General features: G+C 35.6%; 1 protein-coding gene across 1 annotated transcript in view; it reads left to right on the top strand.

Moving 5' to 3' along the window:
* Positions 1–1042: 1042 nt before the first annotated feature.
* Positions 1043–24174, top strand: part of ABL1 (ABL proto-oncogene 1, non-receptor tyrosine kinase) — a 190834-nt gene continuing 167702 nt past the window's right edge. The window contains exon 1 of the mRNA XM_051980219.1: positions 1043–2785. Coding sequence (XP_051836179.1) covers positions 2650–2785 — 136 coding nt within the window. The 5' untranslated portion in view covers positions 1043–2649. The remainder of the gene's footprint in view (positions 2786–24174) is intronic.

Raw genomic sequence — 24174 nt, forward strand, 5'->3', positions numbered from 1 at the left:
ACATCATCCTTCCCATAAATATGTTTAACATGGTGTGTCTCATGATTGATGAGATCTGTTGAACATACCAAGTAATGGATGAGCCCCTCATCCTAAATTGTCTTCCACCTTGTTTCCTTCCGCGATGCACAAGGTCACAAAGTAAAGTGACCTTGTTTCAATCTTTTTCACATGCTCCAGTATTTGTTGTATAAATCACCTAATATAAAGAAGAAAGCAAAATTCCAATACATGCTGTGTTTTAAATTTGGTTAACAAAGGTTAGATTTCCCAGATATATTTTTCCTTCCATAATTCCAATGCTTTAGTTCTTGAGCAGAACTCAACAAAGACTGGAAAGGAAAAGACACTACTATATGGCCAGCGGGAGTGGGGGTGGGGTACAGGTGGATGCGCGAAAGGTATCTCAGGAAAAACATCCTATTCCAGCTCTGAGAAAATCCCGTCCGTGGTTTATGTCTTGTTCCAGACCTTCGCCTGCTAGGGCACTATGGCTGGGAAGACCCATGCTTGCTCTCCAAGGGACCGGGAAGCCCGCAGAATCCTGGAAGGAAGGACTGAAGAACCGGTTGGAACAAGAGGGTACAAAGTCGGGTGGCTTGGAGTAAATCACGGAAAAACTACGGCTCCCAGCAGCCTTCAGGACGGTGCCCAAGGCGAGTGGTTAGAAACTTCAGTACTAAAAGGTTCACCAGCCAATGGAGAAGAAAGATTTGTCCCAGCCTGATTTCTTTGAGACCAATACAGGCGGGCGTTTCCTTCTTGTTTGAAAAAAAAAAAAAAAACCGACAAAAAAGAGGCGGTTTTTAGTTGTTTCTTTTTAAGCTTATTAATGCGCGAGGATTGGGATTGGAAAATACACCTGACTCATAAAAAGGAAATCGTCTTAAAAAAAACAAACAAAAAATCAAAAACCACCTCCCCTCGGATGTACGCCCCTCCTTATTACCCTCTCCTCCTCCCACAGCTTCCGCTACGTCCCGTACGTAGCGGCGGGCGGGGTCATGAGGGGCGGGGCGCAGGGAGCCTGGGGCGGAGCTCAACCTCGTTGTGGAGCGGGTTGTAATCCATCATGGCGGCCGAGGGGGTTGGTGTCTTTGCCTGAGCAGCAACGCCGGACCCTGTGGCCGTGTACCCGCAGCTAAGGCGCCCTCCTCCCCGCCCCGGCCCCCGCCCCAGCCGCTGCAGCCCCGCGCCCCAGCTGGGAGGGGGAGAGACAGAGAGAGTGAGACAGAGAAAGGCAGGCATAAGGGGAGGCAGGTTGGAAAGGAGGGAGCGGGTGGACGCTCGGGAGCTCGGGGGATGTGACTGACTGACCATTGGCTGGGGTGGGAGACCCAAGGGAGGAAGGACCGCCGGGCTGGGGGCGGCGGATGTCTCTGGCCTGAGTTCCTTCCCCCTCCACCCTGAAGACTGGGCAGCGCCTCCCCTCCCCCTCCCCGCCCCAAAGGCTTCTTGCTGACTTCTTCCCGACCTCAGCTTTTGGGGTATCTGGGGAGCTAGGACTCTTCGGCGAAGTTGTGCCTTCATCCCCGGTGCCTGGAGCTCCTCCACCGATCCCTCCCACTGTGAGAGAACCAGCCTCTTTCCCCTGCTGACCCCTCTGCACCCCCAGACTCTCCTGTTCCACTGCTTCAGAGGTTCCCCAACTCTGCCACTCACTTATTCCCCTCCTCCTTTTCTCCCACCTTCTATTCTTTTCCCCAAAGGCTGCCAAGTTTTCCCTTCTGCCCAGGTTCAACTTCTTGGTGCCACCCATTCAAACACTTCCTCGTCCACTTGCTTCGCTCCCCCTTTTCCCCTGCCCCCCACCTTGGCAACCTCTTATGCCCTGAGTCTTTTTCTATGTCACCTAAAGTCTTTTTAGGCTCTCGGCAGCCCCAAACTTTAATGCTTAGGAAAAACCTGGGTTGGTTCCACAGGCCCTTTAAAAAAGCTGACTTGAAATTGCTGGCAATGCATTCCTTGAGTGACTGCTAGTGTAAATCTATTTGTGAAGTCTGGGTGACCCTGCTCAGTTTTCCGGAGAAGTAGCAGCCAGATTGGCAGGAAATTTGTGAAAGATGAAGAAACCAAGATAGGGTTTGGGCAACTTCCACAGGAAAAGTTTCAGAGCAGGGATCCAGATCCTTCTGTCAAAGAGCATTCCTGATTTTTTCTGATAAGCAGAGACCCAGAAACTTCAACACTTTGTCCTTGTTTTGAAATCTTAAATGACACCGGCATACCTGACTCTTTTAGGCTGAAGTAATACTTCATGCAAATACCTTACTCTCAAGAGGGATGCAAAAATTACAGTGGGGAAACTGCATTCTTTGTGAATGTCTTTTAAATGGCTTCACTTTTGGAAAGAAACTAATTCCTGTTCAACAAGTAAAAGACATTCAAGTCAAAGAAGTTGACATTTTGATAACATTGTAGTTGTACTGATCAAACTGATAATTTGTAAAATTGGAGCTCTTCTTTACCTGAGTGTAGAAATCTTGTCTACACTGGGTTTTAGGAGAATTCTCTTCTGATTGGCTTCAATGAGTGATTTTTCTGGGATGTGAATGTGAAACCCAAATTACACTATTGTCATTCTAAGCTATTGGACTACTCTGGAAGATCTGGAACCTTCTTCTGGAAAGGGTTGTCCATTATTCCTTTATGGGGCAGCAGCCTGGAAAAGTCCTTGGGGACCAGAGAAGGCCAAGTTTGCCTGCCCTGCACTTTATCAAAGGAGCAGGAAAGAAGGAGTCATCAAGGCATGGGGGTCCACACTGCAATGTTTTTGTGGAGCATGGTAAGTACTTATTAGTATTGCTCAAATTAATGTTTATTATATGGGCTTTGTTAGAATTAGAGCATAACAGATTTTTCTGATTCAAATTTCACATTTAAAAATTTAGAAAGCTCATGTGTATATATTCCTCTTAATAGATTCTTGGATTCCATATGAGGAAAAGTTTCTTTATGACTTGATGTTATGCAGAAAATCTCATAATTTTATTTATTTCTTATCCCAGTTTTTCAGATAACTTGCTGTGTTAAGCTGGGGAAGTCATTTCCCCAAAATATGGGCCTTAGTTTTTCTATGTAAAATGAGAGGATTGGACGAAGTGATTGTTAAATAAAGTCCAGTTTATTTCTAATAAATTTTTGATTATATAATTGAGCACATACTTTGCACAAATGTGACTTGCAGAGAGTGTTTATTAAGTGCTGGTTGAATGGACAGAAAATATAAATTCTTTTATCTAACACAAGTGCTGATCATTTTCTCTTAAAAATGTTTTTCTAATTTTAATTTTTTGAAATGACATTTATGAAAAGTTGTCATTGAAATTTTTAACATGTTGCTATTTTGTTGTCCTGTTGTCTCTGCTTATAGCTTCTTGTAGTAAAGCTTTTTGGTTAAATTAAAGCAAACAACTTAGACTGATATCTCTCATTAGGGAACATTTATTAACTTAAAGAACTCAGGGTCCTATTCATAGTTCTATTATAAGGAAAAATATTTGTAAAGTCCTATGACCTGATGTGACCTATTAAAATAATTCGGGATCTGGGCTCTAGTCATCAAAATGTGTTCAACTCATACATTTACAAAATTCAAGTAAGGATTTCTCATCTGTAATATTAGGAGGTTTGACTAAATGACTTTTGTGGTCCCATTAGCTTCAAATCTTTAATTGCTGACTTAATTAGGAACTTAAATTTTAATTCTTAAGCGTCTTGAAATTGCCCTGAAATCTAATTAAATTTTAGTTCAGTTTGACAGACAAATTTGGTGATAGTTAAAATAATCACTTATTACGATTTCTCCTTTCTTCTTTTACTTTTTGTACCTTCTCCATCCTTTTAAAAGTTCATTTAAAATACATATGAATTTAAAATTCATATTAAATACATTTATGTAAAATACATTTTACATTTACAGTAAAAATACTGTATTATTACATTAATAAGGGATTACACCTTAGCTGACTAATCACTGTTGTAACAGCTTTTCTTTCTTTCTTTCTTTTTTTTTTTTTTAAATAATTTTTTTTCACTCAACAAAAATCCTCCTTTTCCTTTCCCTTCTTCTCCCCCAGTGGAAAAAGAAAGAAAAGTAATTAAGAAAAACAACTTGACTATAAATATTAAATACATCTGTAATCAAGCAAAACAAATTTCCACTTTAGCCATGTCTAAATCATACACATATATATGTATACATACATACAAATATGCACACACATAGATGTATATATATAAATCTGCACTCTGAATCTGTCACTGTTCAGGAGTAGAGAGCATGTTTCATCATGAGCCCTTTGGAATAATGGTTGGTCATTCTGTTGGTTAGAGTTCCTTTCCTTCAAAGTTGTTTGCCTTTACAATGTGCTGTTTTCATTCTGCCTTTTTGCTGCTTCAGTTCTTCTAAGTCTTTCCAGGTTTTTATGAAACTTATTTCCTTCATTATTTATTAGAAAACAATGGTATTCTATCCTGTTTTGTTTGTGGACTCAATGCAGCCTCTGAGGCTGAAGTGCAACAGAGAGTATGGATTGATTCTCTGCTATTTGTGCTAATTTTAATCCAACAATACCAAGAAAACAGATTCTTCACCAGTCAGCACCACTCCATTTATACGTGGAACCATCAGTTAATGGAAATGGAGAAATTTTTAATGCTATGGATAAGTTTACTTACCTTGGAAGTACAATTTCCAGGGATGTCCAATAGATGATGAGGTTGACACACCCATTGCCAGAGTTAGCTTTGTGTTTGAGTGACTCCAAAGGAAAGCATGTGGCAGAAGTGATATTAGACTGCCCATCAAATTGAAGGTCTATGGAGCCGTGTTCTGACCTCTTATGCCTGTGAAAAGTTGGACAGTCTACCAGCGCCATACCAGGAAACTGAATTGCTTCCATTTGAATTGTCTTAGGAAGATTCTGAAGATCTCCTGGCAAGATAAGGTATGGACACTGAGGTCTTTTCTTGAGTTGAACTGCCAGACATTCAAGCTCTACTTCAGAGAGTGCAGCTCTGATGGGCTAGCCATGTTGTATGAATGCCAAACATATGTTTGCCTAAAAGACTGTTTTATGGACAATTCACACAAGGTAAGTGCTCACATGGAGGTCAGAAGAAGTGACACAAGGACACTCTCAAGGTCTCTCTGCAAAACTTTGTAATCCATTGTGAGATAGAGATACTGTCCTAGGACTGTCCAGCATGAAGTTCTTAAACCAAAGAAGGCGCTGTGTTCTTTAAAACAGAATTGTACTAGTTCACAAGAAATGTGAGGTGTGCAAATTTAGAGACATTTCCATTCCATATGTTCACATGGACTGTTGGTACCTGACCTGTTGCTGAGCCTTCCAAACTCATATTGGTTTGATCAGCTACAATTGGACATAATGTACTTTGATCCAAACATGGTGATATCATTTTAGTTCTATTTGAGAACGGAGGACAACCACCAACCAACCATTTTGTCCTATTTATATAGCTTATTTAATCAGTCCTCATTTGGTTTGTACCCCTCAGTATCTAATTCTTTGTTGCTCCAAGAAGAGCTGCTCCAAATATTTTTGTACATCCTAAGAGTTTGTTTTGCTTAGAACATTTCCCTCTTTTAATTTACCCTCTTTCTTACCCTTCTTTCCCTCCTGTTTCTTTTTTTGAATAAAATATTTCTGTATCCAACTATATGTGTCAGTTAATAAGTAAGCATTTATTAAGGGCTTACTATAAGTTCATAAATGTAGCACAAGGCACTGTGCTAATTACTGAGGACACAAAGAAAGTGTACATTTCCCTTCTCTGAACAGTTCAGATAGTATGAGAATCAAATACCTATTCCTTATTCCCCCCATTCCTTCCTCCTTGTTTGTATAGACTTGTGTGATTATATGAGATTATTTCCCTCATTCTTCCTCTACTCTTTCCCCTACTATCGTATTCTTCTACTTTTACTTTTCCATTCTTTTTTTTTTTTAATTAAAGCTTTTTATTTTCAAAACATGCGTTGATAATTTTTCAACACTGACCCTTGCATAGCCTTCTGTTCCAAATTTCCCCCTTCTTCCCCTCCCCCCCTCCCCTAGATGGCACACAATCCAATATATGTTATAAAGTTAAAATATATGTTAAATCCAATATATGTAAACATGTTTATACAATTATATTGCTGCACAAGAAAAATCAGATCAAAAAGGAAAGAAAATGAGTTAAGAAAACAAAATGTAAGTGAACAACAACAAAAAGAATGAAAATGCTATGTTGTGAATCCACCCTCAGTTCCTACAGTCCTCTCTCTGGGTGTAGATGGTTCTCTTCATCACAAGTTCATTGGAACTGGCCACAATCTCATGTGTTTTTCCATTCTTAAGATCATTAAAACATAGCAAAACAGCCTCCTAGGTCCTCTGTTTAATTAGACTTCTCCATGATGACTTTTGACAGGATTGTGAAGGCACATGTGGTACATTTCTCTATTTCTCTCTTTCCCTCTCCCCCTTAAGAAAGTAAACACTTTATTCCGGGAAGCAGCTGTTTGGTGGACAAGCCCTGGGCCTAGGGTCATGAAGCTGTGAAGTTCAAATATAGCTTGAGACATTTGCTAGTTGTATGACCCTGGGCAAATCACTTAACTGTTATTTGCCTTAGTTTCCCCAACTGTAAAAGTTCAAGTACCTACCTAGCAGGCTTGTTGTGAGAATCAAATAAGATAATATTTGTAAAGTATTTTATATAATGCCTGGCACATGGTAGGTTCTTAATCTTTTCCTTCTCCTTTCTTTCCTTCCCTCCCTCATCATTTGCTTGGTTATGTTTACCTTTTTGTTTCTTTTCATTCTTATTTCTGTACTTCATAATTTCTATGCTGCTTTGGTCGCTTCATCAGGAATGCTAGGAAGCCTTCTATTTCATTAGTGTTTCATTCCCCCCCCCAATATGATACTCGATTTTGTAGGGGAAGTTATCTGGACTATAAACCTATGTATTTCATCTTCTGTTATAATCATATTGCTAAATCATGTATGATTCTTACTGTAGCTCTTCAGTACAGTACTTGAATTCTTTCCAGCTGCTTGTGGTAGTTTTCATTTGACCTGGAAGGTTTGGATTTTAGTTGCCTGTAATGTACTGTGAGTTTTTGTTTTAGGCTTTCAGGAGAAAACCAATAGATTCTTTATGTTTCCATTTTTCTATTTGGTTCCAAGAGATTTGGATAATTTTCTTTTATGACTTTTTGAAGTATAATGTTTAGGCCTTTTTTCTTGGTAGTCATGGCTTTCAGGTGATCCTTAAATTATTTCTATCCAGTCTGTTATCCTGATCAGTTTTTGATATGAACTACCTTAGATTTCTTTTTTCCCAGTCTTTTTATTTTGTTTGAATTTTTCTTGTCTCCTGGCATTTTATCTCTTATTTGGTACATTCTAATTTGCAGGAAATTTGTTTCTTGGTTAATGTTTTCTACCTCTTGTACCAAGATATTCTCTATTCCATTCTTTCTTCCATAGCTTTCACTTCTTTTCCACTTTTTCTTTAGTGTTCTCATTTCATTTATTAAAAAAAAAATTATCTTTTAACTTGCTTCATTTCTTTCAGATCTCCTAGTTAAAATTGTGCATTCTTTTGAGGCTTGTAGATATTTTGGAAATATTCTTTTGTTCTGGATTTGTTTCTTTGAATGTCCCTGTTACCATAAGGTTTTGTTTTTTTTAATAGTGCTACTTTTTTGTTTGTTCATCCTTTCAACCTACTTTTTTACTACATACTTCATATTAAGGCCAAGCTTTGCATACTTTTGGAGGGAAAGATTGGGCTTGTCCTGTTGCTACTTTTTTAGGGTAGTATTAGGCATTGTGTTATTCCAATATCTCAGGGAGAACTTTGGTTGGGCATTTCTAAGTTTTCAGTATTTCCAAAGTATTCTGATCCAAGGCAAAGTCTAATTTCTGTCCTCTGGTTGAGCTTTTCAAGTTCATGATCTGAGCTTAAGTCTGTATAATAGATTTGTAGACTGGCTCTGGTGGTAATTGCAGTAGATTTCTGCTGGACTCAACCAATATCATCTAGCTGGAAAGCTCTTCTTGGACAGAGTGACAGAATGCAGAATTCCTTTTAGGAATTCTGGGATTCCTGCCCTTGTTATTCCATAATAGACTTCAGGAAGCTAGAACTGAGAGCTTGAGGATCTCCAGAATCAGCTGAAACCTGGAACTTTATTCTTGGGATCAGAACCATGCAGAGACTGCTTGCTTCTGTATATGCTCTGAGCAATTATACAGCCTCAGGCCCAAGATTGCTTCTGGAATGCTGTCCCTACACACTGGTCCTATCCTCAGTCGCCCTGGATCTGAGACCCAGAACTTGATAGTGAGTAGTAAAGCTGCCAGTTGGCATCTATTCCTGTACCTTGCACGAGTTTGGATCCCTCTTTGCTGGATTTGAAATGTTTTCTTGCCCTGATGCATAGACTCTTCCTGTGATGGAATGCTCTGTAGGACATTTCCTGGATAGACACTATCCTCCCTGTCTATAGGCTTCTTTGTCTCCTTGTCCCACTTGGGTTAGAAAAATGAGTCATGATTTTTTTTCTCCTTAGATTTCCTGATCAGAATTTGGTCTAGTGCTGTTTTCTAGATCTTTTTGAAGGTGTCAAAGGTGATAGAGCTTGACTACTTCTTTCTATACTGCCATCTTGGCTCTATAGCACTTTTTCTTTAGTACTGTTATTTTGTTGGCCAAAGTTATATTTTCTTTGGGTTGAGATATAGTATTTTTAAAGATTTTTTTCCTGTGATCTTTTAAATGCTACTGTTTGATAGGATAGGCTGGAGTTAGACATCAGCATGTTGAAATAGTGTTACTGAACTAGCTGGAATCTGTGAACTAGAATTAGACAAATGATCATAAAGCAGTAACTGGAAAGGTTAGATGACAATATTTTTAGGATGATTTGGGGTTTGGAATGTTAGTTAAATTTACAAGGATAAATAGAAATCAACAGTGTTATCTTTTTGCTCTATATGTCTACCAGAGAATTCAGCATCTTAACTGTTTTTGAAATATTAGTAAGAATAGTATTTTGTTAGTAGAAATTCATTCTTATTCTCACTTTTGAAAACTCTTTTGGTAAGTGCTTCCTTTACATGTTTAAAATGGTATAAAGTTAGGATTTAACATTTCTTGTTTTATAAAATTGAACTCTTTGTAAGGGCAGTGGTTTAAAAAAGTTATAATTCAAATTTTTTATGAATGAAATCTTACATATTATTATCTTTAAGCTAATGTTCTTCTGGATTTGGGTGAATAATGATATGGGGAAAGAATGATGGATTTGGAATTGAAAAATAGGTTTTAAATTCCAGCTTTGCTTTTTATTATTTGAGACCTTGAAAAAGTCTCGTTAATTTCACCTGGATCTTCATTTCTTTATCTGTATAAGTGAGTGAGTTGTACTAGATAACTTCTGAGGTCTCTTTCACATTTAAAGCTATGAGGCTATGATTCTGTGACTTTTTGTTAATCAGCCAATTAATAAAAAGCAATTGTTATGTGCCAGGCACTGGGCTTGGTAGTGAAAGTTCAAGTACAAAGAGTGATATCATTATTCTTAAGAAACTTATATTGAAATTAAAAATCAACAAGTGCATATGTAAGCATATATAAAATAGATGTTGAAGAAAAAAGACAAATAAGTAGTTTGATAAGAAGGATATTAGTAGTTGGGATAAGCAGGAAAGATGTTCTGTAGAAGTTGGTGCTTGAGCTGAGTCTTGGAGGAGGAAAAATTCTTTCAGCTAAGAGTGATGAGGGAGTATATTCAGAGCATAAGTGGTGGTTAGAAATATCTTGTTATGTGAGGGAGAGGGAACATAAAAGAGGAGAGAGAAAAAGATAGAGGGGAAAGGAAGAGGGAGAGGGAAGATAAAATATTTTGGTTGAGTTGCAGAATGAAGGAGAAATAATCTGTAATGAGGCAGGAAAGACTGATTGAGACCAAGTTGCAAAAGTCTAAATAACCTAATGATTTATATTTTAATCTAGAGGCAATAGGGAGCAAGTGGAGTTGAGAGAGGGTGATTCTATGGAAGAATGAGTTAGGAGAGACTGGAGGCAGGGAGGCCAATTGGGAGGGTTTTACAATATGTGATGCAAGATGTGATGGAAACCTGAGCTAAGGTGGTCTGTATAATTAGACAGAGAGGACCTTATATAACAAAAGTTGTGGAGATAGAAATGGTTTGACTTGGCAATTGATTGAATATATGGTTTGAGAGAGAGTCGAGGATGACATCAAGATTATGGACCAGGCTGACTGAAAGAATGGTGATATTTTTAAGAGAAATAGGGATGTTCAGAAGAGGATGAATTTTGGAAGAAAATAATGAGTTCATTTTTAGGTATGTTGATGTTTTAAATATTCAATATTTAATTGATGTGGGATTGAAGCTCAGGGAAGATATTGTGGCTAGATATGTAAATGCAGAAATTATCTGCAGAAAAAAGATAAGGTTAACAAGTGTAGAGAGAGAAGGGAAGATGATCCAAATCAGAGCCTTTGGGGAGTTATATGGATTATGAACCAGCCAGGGAGACCATTTAAAGGAATGTCAGAAAGGTAAGAGAAGAAGAAGGAGAGAGTAGTAATAGACAAACCAAGAGAGGAAAGAATATTCAGGAAGAGAGGATGATCAACATTGTCACATACAGAAGAGATCAAGAATAGTACTGAGAAAAGACCATTAGATTTGGTCATTGAAGGCTTATTGGTAACTTTGGAGAGCTATTTCAGTTGAGGTTAGAAACCAGATTACAAATTAAGCCAAGTCAGTTAGCAATGATTAAGTCCCTATTATGTGCCAGGAATGATACTAAGTCTTAGGGATAAAAGAAAGGCAAAAAACAATATCTGATCTCAAGTAGTTCATAGTTTAAAGGATTAGACAATGTGTAAAAAGGATTATATATAAGATAAACTGGAATTGATCTCAGAAGGAAGGCACTAGCAGCAAAGATTTGAGGAGTGGGAGGAGAGAAAGATGAGACAATGAATGGAGACAGCTTTTATGCTTGAAAATATTATTCAATGACATTTTCCCCCAATCCTGATGAAATTGTCAGTACAATACTGCGGTGTTTCTTTTTCTTCTTTAAAATAATGGTTCTCTCTGGGGGAGAAGGTTTCTCGAGGAGCTTTTCTTGGAGGCAGCCTTAGTATCAGTTGAAAGTAATAATCACCCAAAACGCAGCCAGGTGATAAAAGTTCAGATCTTTTATTGTCTCTAATATAGCCCGGTTAGCTTAGAGCCCTCCGAATGTCTCCAAATCCAAAGGTCTGGCCTTCAGCCTCTGCCTCTGCTTTCTTCAGCCTCCAGCCAGCACAAAGATGGAATGAATCTCTTGTCTCCTTCACTTGGGGCTCGGCTAGCTTTCTGGTGAGTCTTTCAGACCAGCTTGGTCTTAGTGGGGGAAGTGCAGGAGCCCAGCCACCATAGTGGTGTGAGAGGAAGATGAATCTGGATCTGGTTGTGCCTCTGAGAGAGTCCTCTCAATCTTCCACTGAACTCTCGACTCGTAGCTTCTTCCTCTGAAAACTCTTCTTCCACCACCAGCCGGCCAAGTGGAAAATATTCCAATGAATCTCTCTTGCCTCAGAGAGAAGGCTTCTGTCGTAATTCCGCTGAAAACTGACCGAGAGCCTCTGTCTCTTTTATACAAGAGGGAGGAATTGTGGGATACGAGAGAGAGGGATTATGGGTTTTCTCTCATAGTGCTCTCTGGCCCTAAGAGCTTCAAGGGAGGTGTGAATTCACAAGGTTACAAAGTTTACTTTGTGAAACTCCCATACTTGTGAACTCCAATGAGTAAAGGTGTGAACACAAGCCTTGTATTAATTAGTTCTACTTAGTATATTAATTAGTTCTACTTAGTACCTTGTTTCAGGTTCTGGCCCAAAACATCTTCTTGTAAGATCAGATCAATAATCTATCAACTCTAATGAGTTAGCAGTTTGTAAAGATTCCAACACAATACAGCTCTAACTAAAACATATCTTTTATTTCAACTTAGCAAAATCAATAACTACATTTCTTCTTTTTTTTCTTTTTAAAAATTTTAACAGTATTTTATTTTTTCCAAATACATGAAAAGATCATTTTCAGCATTCACCTTTGTAAATGCTTGTATTCCAAATTTTTCTCTCCCTCCTTCCCCTCTCCACAACAGCAAGCAATTCGATATAGTTGTTATTAAACATGTGCAATTGTCCTAAACATATTTCCATATTCATCATGCTGCTAAAAAAAAAAAAAAAATTAGATCAAAAGGGGAAAAAACCCTCAAGAAAGGAAAAAAAAAAAAGCAAACAAACAGTAACAAAGATAAAAATACTATCCTTTGAACCACATTCAATTTCCATAGTTCTTTCTTTATCTGTGGTTGGCACTTTCCGTCACAGGTCCATTGTAATTGCCTTGAATCACTTCATTGTTGAAAAATAGCCAAGTCCATCATAATTGATCATTACATAGTCTTGTTATTACTGTGTACAGTGTTCTTTTGGTTCTACTCACTTCACTTAGCATCAGTTCCTGTAAATCTTTCCCGGCTTTTCTGAAATCAGCCTGCTCATCATTTCTAATAGAACAATAATATTCCATTACATTAATATACCATATGGAGTTGTGAACGAATCCAACCATTCTGGAGAGCAATCTGGAATTATGCCCAAAAAATTATCAAATTGTGCATACCCTTTGATCCAGCAGTGTTTCTATTGGGCTTATATCCCAAAGAAATACTAAAGAAGGGAAAGGGACCTGTATGTGCCAAAATGTTGTAGCAGCCCTGTTTGTAGTGGCTAGAAACTGGAAAATGAATGGATGCCCATCAATTGGAGAATGGCTGGGTAAATTATGGTATATGAATGTTATGGAATATTATTGTTCTGTAAGAAATGACCAGCAGGATGAATACAGAGAGGACTGGCGAGACTTACATGAACTGATGCTAAGTGAGATGAGCAGAACCAGGAGATCATTATACACTTCGACAACGATATTGTATGAGGACATATTTTGATGGAAGGGGATTTCTTTGACAAAGAGACCTGAGTTTCAATTGATAAATGACGGACAAAAGCAGCTACACCCAAAGAAAGAACACTGGGAAACAAATGTGAACTATCTGCATTTTTGTTTTTCTTCCCGGGTTATTTATACCTTCTGAATCCAATTCTCCCTATGCAACAAGAGAACTGTTCGGTTCTGCAAACATATATTGTATCTAGGATATACTGCAACATATCCAACATATAAAGGACTGCTTGCCATCTAGGGGAGGGGGTGGAGGGAGGAAGGGAAAAAAAATTGGAACAGAAACGAGTGTCAATATAAAGTAATTATTAAATAAAAATTAAAAAAAAAATTAATATACCATACCTTATTCAGCCATTTCCTGACTGATGAGCATCCATTCAATTTCGAGTTTCTTGCCAATACAAAAAGGGCTTCCACAAATATTTTTGCACATGTGGGTCCCTTTCTCTCCTTTAAGATCTCTTTGGGATATAAGCCCAGTAGTAATACTGCTGGATCAAAGAGTATGCGCAGTTTTATTTCCCTTGGACATAGTTCTAAGTTGCTCTCCAGAATGATTGCATCATTTCACAACTCCATCAAGAGTGCATTAGTGTTCCATTTTCTCACATCCGTCCAGCATTTATCATAATCTTTCCTATCATTTCAGCTAATCTGAGAGGTGTAAAGTGGTAGTACACAGTTGTATTACTTTGCATTTCTCTAATTAATAGTGATTTGAATTTTTTTTAATGTGACTAGAAATGATTTTAATTTCTTATCTAAAAATTGTCTGTTTATATCCTTTAACCACTTATTAATTGGGGAATAGCTTGTATTCTTAGAAATTTGAACAATAACTACATTTCTGGCGTAACTGAAAATGATTTTGGGTGTCTTATAGACATTTCAAACTATACATATCCAAAATAAACTATCTCTTCCCAAAACCTAACCTTTTTTTTTTTTTTTGTCTACTGTCCACGTCACCACCATTCTTCTTGTCACTCATTTTGCATCCTTGTTATCATCTTAATTCTTTCTTCCCTCCTAATATTTATTCAATTGCTAAATCTTGTTTCTATTTCAATAGTATCTCATGCATTTATCCCCTTTTTCTTTGAAAATAAAATTGTCAAGCATTTGTTTTTTCTCCTCTTCTTTCTCCCCCAAAGGAAAAAGTATAATGAATAAACATAGTCAAGCAAAATAAATTCCCACATTGGCCATGTCCAAAAATGTGTATCTTATTTCACATATTAGTACATCATCATCTTGTTAGAAGGTAGATAGATAACATTCTTTATCTTTGGTCTTCTAGAATTATGATTGATCATTGTATTTATTAGAGTTCTTAAGTTTTTTAAAATTGTTCATTTTTGCTCTGTATTGTAGTTTATGCCTTGCTGTGGTGGGAACTGAAGCTAGTGAATTTTTCATTTTGGTTTTTGAGTTGCAGTAGGACAGAAGCTGAGCAAATGTCCCTAGTAAGTCTGGAATCAACATAGTGTAGCACTCAGAAGTAGATGACCACCAGGTTGCCTGAGGAGAAGTTAACTGATCTTTGCCAGAAAAAATGGCAATTTAAAATTTCTCTGCTGAACAGTATTAGGATTGAGTTCATTTGTGATCTTTACATTTCCAACCTGAGTGAGATAAGGAGACCTACTTTTTCTCCTCTCTTCCTCAAATTTGTTTTTTACAATTTTGATATAGTATAAATTGTTGTCATTCAGCTGACTTTGCATCAGTTCATACAAATCTTGCCAAGTTTCTTTGAAACCATCCCATTCCTTATTTCTTATTGTATAATACTTTTCATTACATTCATATACCATAATTTATCTAGCCATTGCCCCCTTGATATCGAATACCTTTAATTTCTAATTTTTGCCAATGCAAAAAAAAAAAAGAAAACTGCTATAGATATTTTTGTACATAAGAATCCCTTTTTCCTTTCTTTGATTTCTTTGGGGTATAAACCTAGTAATAATATGACTAGATCAAAAAGTATACAGTTTAGTAATTTTTTGGTCATCATTTAAATTGCTTTCTGGGATGGCTGTATCAGTTCCTAGCTCTCTACCATAGTGTATCAGTTTGCTCTTTTTCATTACAGCTCTTTTGGCATTTGTAATTTTACTTTTTTAGGTCAACTTTGCAAATCTTAACATTGTGAGAATTGCTTTAACTTGCATTTCTCTAACAGTGATTTATAGCAATGATGTCGAATTCAAATAGAAATTAAACTATACCTAAGAATTTTTGTGGGTAGCATTTTGATTTAGAAAACCACATATTATACATTATCTATGTTCTATTGCATTTTTACTTTGTGAAATATTTTCCAGTTACATTTCAGTTTGTTCTAGCTGTGCTCAGTGGCTGGACCATGTTTGACATATCCGATTTAGAGCATTTTTTCATGTGACTTTACATAATTCAGATTTCATTCTCTGAAAACTGCTTCTTTGTATCTTTTGACTATATTAATTGGCAAATGATACTGATTCCTACAAAAGTGAATCAGATTCATATGCATTTTGTAAACAAGAGAAATTTCCCTCAGTTAACTTTCCCTCTCCATCTTAACTATATTGGATTTGTTTATGCAAAAACTTTTAATTGTATGTAGTTTGAATTGTCCTTTTTAATCTTCTCATATCCTCTTCATATCACCTTATTCTCTGCCACATATTCTGTGATCAGTGACACTGATCTTTTTGTTGTTCTTTACACAAAGTACTCATCTCCTGTCTGCATTTTCAGTGTCTGTCCCTGAGAACTGGACCTCTCTTCATCTTATGACTTTTCTAGTTCCCCAAGTCTTTCTTTCTTTTTTAAAAATTATTTTTTTATTATAGCTTTTTATTTACAAGATATATGCATGGGTAATTTTTCAGCAAAACCTTTTATTACAATTTTTCCCCTCCTTCTGCCTCCCTCCTCCCCCAGATGGCAGGTTGACCAATACATGTTATATATGTTAAAGTATATGTTAGATACAATATATGTATACATGTCCATATAGTAATTTTGCTGTACAAAAAGAATCGGACTTTGAAATAGTGTACAATTAACCCATGAAGGAAATCAAAAATTCAACTGGACAAAAATAGAAGGATTGAGAATTCTATGTAATGGTTCATACTCATTTCCTAGAGTTCTTTTGCTGGGTGTAGCTGACTCAATTCATTACTGCTCTATTAGAACTGATTTGGTTGATCTCATTGTTGAAGAGGGCCACATCCATCAGAATTGATCATCATATAGTATTGTTGTTGAAGTATATAATGATCTCCTGGTCCTGCTCATTTCATTCAGCATCACTTCATGTAAGTCTCTCCAGGCCTTTTTGAAATCATGCTGCTGGTTGTTTCTTAACCAAACAATAATATTCCATAATATTCATATACTACAACTTATTCAGCCATTCTCCAACTGATGGGCATCCATTCAGTTTCCAGTTTCTGGCCACTACAACGAGGGCTGCCACAAACATGCTTACACATACGGGTCTCTTTTCCCTCTTTAAGATCTCTTTGGGATATAAGCCCAATAGAAACACTCCTGGATCAAAGGATATAAACAGTTTGATAATTTTTTGAGCATAATTCCAAATTGCTCTCCAGAATGGTTGGATTCATTCACAATTCCAACAACAATGTATCAGTGTCCCAGTTATCCCACATTCCCTCTAACATTTGTCATAATCTTTTTCTGCCATCTTAGCCAATCTGAGAGGTGTGTAGTGGTATCTCAGAGTTGTATTAATTTGCATTTCTCTGATTAATAATGCCAAGTCTTACTTTCTTCAAGAAGCCTTTTCCTCTCCTCCTTAATATCAGTGCCTTCTCTGAAATCATCTCAGGCAATTGGGATTAAGTGACTTGCCCAAGGTCACACAGCTAGGAAGTTTTAAGTATCTGAGGCCAGATTTGAATTCATGTCCTCCTGACTTCAGGGCTGGTGCTCTATCCACTGTACAATCTAGCTGCCCCCCAAAAATATTAAGATTACCTGTGCTCTTTTGGGTTTTTATTTATTTTATTAAGTATTTATGTAATATAAGTATTACATTTAATTGGTTTGAGGTACTAGAAGGTATGGAAAGGTATTTAACACCTCTGCACTACTCCATAATGCTTCTCCTGATCATAATAAATACTACTTTTTTGGATATGATTGTCCTTCTTTTCAGGCTGGGCAGAATAGCCAAAAGAAAGAAGAGGACTGCAAGGTTTCAATTCAATATTTATTAATTATATGTATTAACTTCTTACAAATCTCTTTATTGTCTTACAATTCCTTGTGAAAATAAACATATATAAAGGCAGAAAAACTCTGAACTGTTAAAAAAAATTCTTCCTCTAACAGTCCTTTGTTATGTGATTTTTGACAACTCATTTAACATAAGAACCTTTTCTTACCTGTAAAATAGGAATAATTTACCTGCAGATTTTTTTTTTTAGCATCCAAATTCTTTTTTTAATTAAAGTTTTTTGTTTTCAAAACATATGCATAGATAATTTTCAGCAATCACCCTTGCAAAACCCTGTGTTCCAAATTTGTTTTCCGTTCCCCCTCCCCGACTCCATCCTCTAGATGGCAAGTAATCCGATATATGTTAAACATATTAATTCTTTTATGCATATTTCCACAATTATCATGATGCACAAGAAAAATCAGATCAAAAAGGAAAAAAATTAGAAAGAAAACAAAATGCAAGCAAACAACAATAACAAAAAAGTGAAAATACTCAGTTCCCACAGTCCTCTCTCTTGGTATAGATGGCTCTCTCCATCACAAGACCATTGGAACTGGCCTGAATCACCTCCCTGCCACATCCATCAGAATTGATTATCATATAGTCTTGCTGTTACTATGTACAGTGTTCTCCTGGTTCTACCCATTTCACTTAGCTTCTGTTCATGTAAGTCTCTCTAGGCCTCTCTGAAACCATCCTGCTAATCATTGCTTAAAGAACAATAATATTCTATAACATTCATATACCAAAACTTATTCAGCCTTTCTCCAACCAATGGGTATCCACTCAGTTTCCAGTTTCTTGCTACTACAAAAAGGGTGCAGTTTTTTAAATTGGGTTATTTTTAGGATCAAATGAGATAATGTGGATAAAGTGCTAGGTAAACCTTAAGGTGTTACATGTCAGTCTTTAATATTACTACTCTGGCTGTGGCTCAAGCAGAGAAAGCAACATTAGATGGGATATATACTCCACGACTGAATACCATTGGATGGACTTTTTATGAAGTTTTCTAAGCTTTATTGTACAGTAAAACTGTCTCCATTTTAAATGAAAATTAAACTTTGTGTCAGAGAGCTTATTTCTTAAGTGCATAAACAGTGTTTCACAGTTTTATTTTGAAGTAAATGATTAACTGGGCAAATGCCTCCTTTTTATATATCATTTATCATACTTGTCTTTAAGAGTCTCAACCTGTTTAGCAATGAATGTTAATCATTAAGAATTATGACTGGCACTTGATTGTAAACTTGATCTGTTTACAGAATTGTAAATAGAATTATTGCATGGTAAAATTTTATTGAATATTTTCAGAAACATTTTTTCTCCTTTTTAAAAAACAGCTGAGGTATCATAATGTCAATAAAAATATATCATCACTTTTGCATAAAGACAGTAAATTGTTTTGCCTGAGGTTCAAGTAGCATATAGTTACAAAACATTTTATGAGATCCTCAGGTGAAAAGTTTAAATGAAAAATACTGTATTAATTTAGGATCTGATAATACTTTAGTTTCATCTTTTCTATCCCTTCATATTAGGTTATCTAGCTTTATTTGGTTTGCATCTTGACCTAATTATTAGGTTAATATGAGTTACTATTTTAGGTCCAAATTTGCATCTTTTTAACTTTATAAACATTTCTTGATTTTTTTTTTTTTTGCTGAGGCAATTGGGGTTAAGTGACTTGCCCAGGGTCACACACCTAGGAAGTGTTAAGTGTCTGAGTTAAGTGAACAAAGGTCCTCCTGACTTTAGGGCTGGGACTCTATCCCCTGTGTTACTTAGCTGCCCCTGGTAATTTTTTTATTTTTATTTCTTTCTGTTATATAATTGGGGAAAAGTTTCTGTTCATTTATGGTGCATCAACTAATTGCACATTGTTCCCCTTTAAAATAATTGTGTAAAATTAGAATGGAGCAAATAATATGTGATTCAGTGGAATGAGGCATAGAATCAGGAGACCTGGGTGTTATAGTTCTGGCCCTGCCACTAACTAAATGGTCTGATTTGGGGGGATGTATTTATCCTCTTTGGGCTTCAGTTTCTCCATCAGGAAGTTGTAAACAGCCCTAGAATCCTTATAACAATATAAGATGCTATGATTTTCTTTTATTATATAAATTATTTTACTTTTTTAAATAGCATAGTATTAGATATTAATACATTATAATGTGCCATTTTACAAAATAGTATTCGAGAAGTTTTAGAATTGGAACAGATCTTTACAAATGAGCACATTAAGGTTTAGAAGAAAAATTTAAACAAGGTCACGTAGATTGTGACATTGCCAGGACTAGAACTAGTTTCTTGATCTTTAGGCTAGGGCTTTGGGATTTTTTTGTTTAAGAAAAAAAAAGAGCAAGCTATCTGAAAATGCATAATATGAAGACAATCTTCTTCATGGATTCTTTTCAGACCATAAAATCCCATGCTATAACATTTCACCCAAAGCAATAGTAGGGATAGCTCAATTGTAGGAGCTTTGGAATGTATCAAGGGAGTGAAGTTTCATGCTCAGTAACTGTATAGCTATTTATCTAAATGTATACAAATGAAGGTTTTAGAAGATGGTTTCTAAAAGATGAAATTTCAGGCTACTATAACAAGTTGTAATTCAAATCTCTGTGAACTTTTAACAGCTGAAAGACTAGAATAAATTACAATATTCTTTCATGTTAGTTAATTGCTGCTAGAAGACAGAATTGAAATAGGCTTTTTCTGCTGGCACAAAAATGGAATATAGCACACTGATACAGTCAGTGTTATTTATTATTGTTAGACATAAGCTCTTTGAAGATTGTTTCATTCTTTGTATTTCTACTTCCTAGAACAGTGCCTGATACCTAATAAGTGCTTAATAAGTGCTTGTTGATTTTTTTTAATAGTTTACAATAATTATTCACATACAACAAGATAGCCCTGAACATCAAATTTAATCCAAATAATTTATATGTTAGAATTTAAATAAGACTGAACTAGAGCTTAACAGTAGCCAGCAAATAACCTTATATGAGAATAAAAATACAAAAATATATATCCTAATATTGTTGCATTATTTGCTTCTGTTTTCATAAGTTCTTTATTATTATTATTATTACTATTATTATTATTATTTTGCTTTGCCTGTACATCAGTTATAGCTGCAAACAAGGTAAAGATGTTCTAACATGCTTGCTGATTTATTGAAAGTCAATATAACTGATCTCCTTTAGTGTCAAGTCATAGATGAAGAATCTATGGAGCTCTTGACCAATTGTCAGGTATATAATCAGCTGGAAAAAATATAGATTCTCTTTATAAAGACAATTTCAGTTACTCTATTACATATGGTAATAAAATAAAAATATCTATTCTAATAGGCAACTAATAATTTAAAAAAATGCCATTCCAACATCTGTACTATATTCTCATCTACTTTCATGACCCTCGATAAGAACATTAATTTGAAAAAGAAAGCTTTGATGTTTTCTGTTTTTTTTTTCCTCAGAAATTTTGAGTGGAAAGAGTACTGGGTTTCTAGTCAGAAGACCTGGGTTCAAGTTCCTTTTCTACCATTTACTAGCTAGTGACCTTGGGTTAATCACTTAACTTCTCAATTTGAGTTTTCTTATTTGTAAAATGAGCATGATATTTGCACTATTCACAGAGTTGCTATAAGAAACAAAAGAGACAATGTATGTAAAGTCACTGGTAAGCTGAATAAAAATAATTTTATTTTCTTATTATGTCCTAATGAAGTTCTAAAGTTTGTGTCCTTGTACTGAATGAAGACATAGATGAATCCTCTTTGAAATAAATTCATATTTTGGAACTCCAATAAGTTACTTTATCTTAAAATCTCCCCAAAACTATTGTCTTACTCTGATTTTTAGTTTACTTCCTTTACATTGAAGGCAAATAATGGACAGGGGTAGATTCTTATGGATGGATTTTAGTGGTACCTTATTTCCTGACTATTGATAATAAAGGTTTTTTTGTGTGTGTGATTTTCAGGATAGCAAAACATACTCATATTTGCCAAGATTCTTTTTTCTTTGACCTGCTTTTAATTTTCTCTTCTGTCTTTTTGTCATATCAGATGAAATAACTGCTTCTAAGGTTCTTGATATTAGCCACTGGTTCAATTTGTGACATCTAACTGCTTATATAATTTACTATATAGTATACTTCTAACTCTAGATCTTTATTCTCTGTTTTCTCTCTAAACTCATAGCTACTGATCGATTCCTTCCAGACTATGGCTTGAATGTTTCTGTTTCTTAGTGTTCCTTGTAACTTATTTCTTGACCTTTCCCTTTCCTTATAGTATTTTCTGGTCCTGAAAACCCATAGCCAAAATGCAACAAAATCCCAGGAGTCTCTGGAATGTTACAATAGGGAAATTTTCTTTAGCCTATCCATCTGTTATCCAGAGTCACAAAGTTCAAATTGGTCATTAAACTTGTGGCAAAACTGCCGGAGGTTAAACCTGCTTCTAATATATAACAAGTAAAGAAAAAGAATTAGATAAACTGGTATTGACATTATTAGGAATCATTTTGGAAAGACCTCAGTTAAAGAATTCTTAGAGTTTGATTTTTGAAGATGAAAAAAAGATGTAGAAAAATTAATAGGAAAATTATATTAGAATAATAAAATAAGCCAATGCTTTGGAAAGGTTTTTGGTTGCTGTTTAGGTGAGAAGACCTGTCTGTATTGGTATGATAATCTTTTAAGTTGTTATAAATTGTAAGTAAATGAAGTCCAGATTATAATAAAATATAATGATAAAATTCTAATCTTAAAATTCTAAGCTAGAATTTCTCTTTGGTATTCTGCTTTTGTAATATGATTGGTAAGGCTTCCTTTCTCCCCTCCTCCTTCCCTCCCTTCTTTCCTCCCTTCCTTTTTTCTTTCCTTTTTCTCTTCCTCCTTCTTTTTCCTCCCTCCCTCCCTTCTTTCTTTCTTTTTTCCTTTCTTCCTTCCTCCCTCCCACAATTGGGGTTAAATGACTTGCCCAGAGTCACACAGAGCTAGGAAATGTTTGAGGCCAGATTTGAATAGGGTTTTCTTTTCATCAATGCAGATTGCCACCCCTTGATCTTGAATAGATCATTCATTAAAATCCTGTTCTAAAGCTCATTTCGGTATGCAGTTGATCCTCTTCTCAATATGTTTGCTAGCAGTATACAAAGCTCTGGCTAGTCCTACAGAGCTAGAAAATATGAGCTGATGATGGACTCTATCTGTTTATGGATCAGTTTAGTTTTGTTTGTAGAGGTACATTAGTAGAAATTTGTCAATAACAAGTCAAGGTAAAAAAAAAGCATAAAATTTATAGAACAGAAGTATCATACTCATCTCTATGCTGAAATCAGAAATATATTCTGAAAATGTTTAAAAAATAAATTAAAATACAATATAAATAGAATATTAATTTATAGTTGTCTATATCAGTATGTGTCCCAAGATTGACTTCTGTTTGAGTTTGACACCACTGTTGTAAAGTATGGCCTGCAATAGGTTCAACCAATATCCTATATTTTATACAACTGTGGTTTGTAATGATCATCAGTATTAATTGTGATGGCCCTGAGATACTGAAATACTAAGACTCAATAAGTATTTATACTTATTACAGAGCTTTATGTCATTTAAAAACTTTCCATGTTCAATACCTCAGTTCTTACACCTCAATTCAATTCTGTGAGATAATAAAATAATAATGATGATACTGGTAATAATACAGTTAATATTTATATAGCACTTTAAGATTTCCAAATTTGCTTACACATATCCCTTTTGATGGAGGAGACATTGTAATAATACAGTTAATATTAATTAATATAATATACTATTAATATAACACTTTAAGGTTTCCAAATTTGCTTACACATATCCCTTTTGAAGGAGGAGACATTTTAATTTCTATTTTATAGATGGAGAAACTGAAGCTTAAAGAAAATATGTATAGGATGAATTTTAGAGGGGGAAGATTGAAAACGAGGGAAAAAGATCAGTTTGGGGGCTACTGTCTTAGTCAGCTAAGGGCTCAGATAAAGGCCTGAACCTAGTTGGAGAGCAAAAGACTGGTAGAGATAAACTGTAGTAGCTGCAATAGTCCTTTTTGTGGAATCATATCAACAGGATAAGTACGAATCTTATGACTGAGTCTTAGAGTCCAGGGTCTCCAGCATTCACTAGAGTGTACTCACAGTTGGTCAGATATTGATTTGTCATTTTTGAATCCTCTGCTTCCATATGATACTTTTATCATAAATCCTGTTATCCCTATGCCATTTCTTAATGATGCAACTGCAAGCTGTATTACAAGCTCCCAGTGGGAATTGGGAAATGAAAAAAGTCCTTAAAATATATTTTGAATCTTTAACATCAGTTGTAAGCTTAAGACTACTACCACTAATATTTTAATAGATAGTTACATATGCAATAATGATAGATTTTCAGGATGTAGGAAGGTATTAGTTTTAATCAAGTATTTCTATTTGGTTCTAGAGGATAGAACGAAGAGTAAAGTGTTGATATTGCTAATGGATAAATTTAGATTTCATGTATGAAAAAAAACTTCTTAAAAATTAGAACTACTTAGAATTGGAAAGGTCTGCTTCAGGAAGCAATGAAGGATTCCCCTTCATTGGAGGTTTTTAAGCAGAGGGTATCATAGCATAAAAGCTCTAGAGCTAGAAATAACCTTTGAGGTTATCTTTCATTCTGCTGCTGACAAAACAAGATACTATATTAGACATTGTAGCTTGGGTATGAGCTAAATGAGCATTTGGATCTCTTCCATTTCTGAGATTCTGTGATTCTTCATAAGCCATGGCCACATAGGTT

This window comes from Antechinus flavipes, chromosome 2 (assembly GCF_016432865.1).
Source record: "Antechinus flavipes isolate AdamAnt ecotype Samford, QLD, Australia chromosome 2, AdamAnt_v2, whole genome shotgun sequence".
Lineage (NCBI taxonomy): Eukaryota > Metazoa > Chordata > Mammalia > Dasyuromorphia > Dasyuridae > Antechinus > Antechinus flavipes.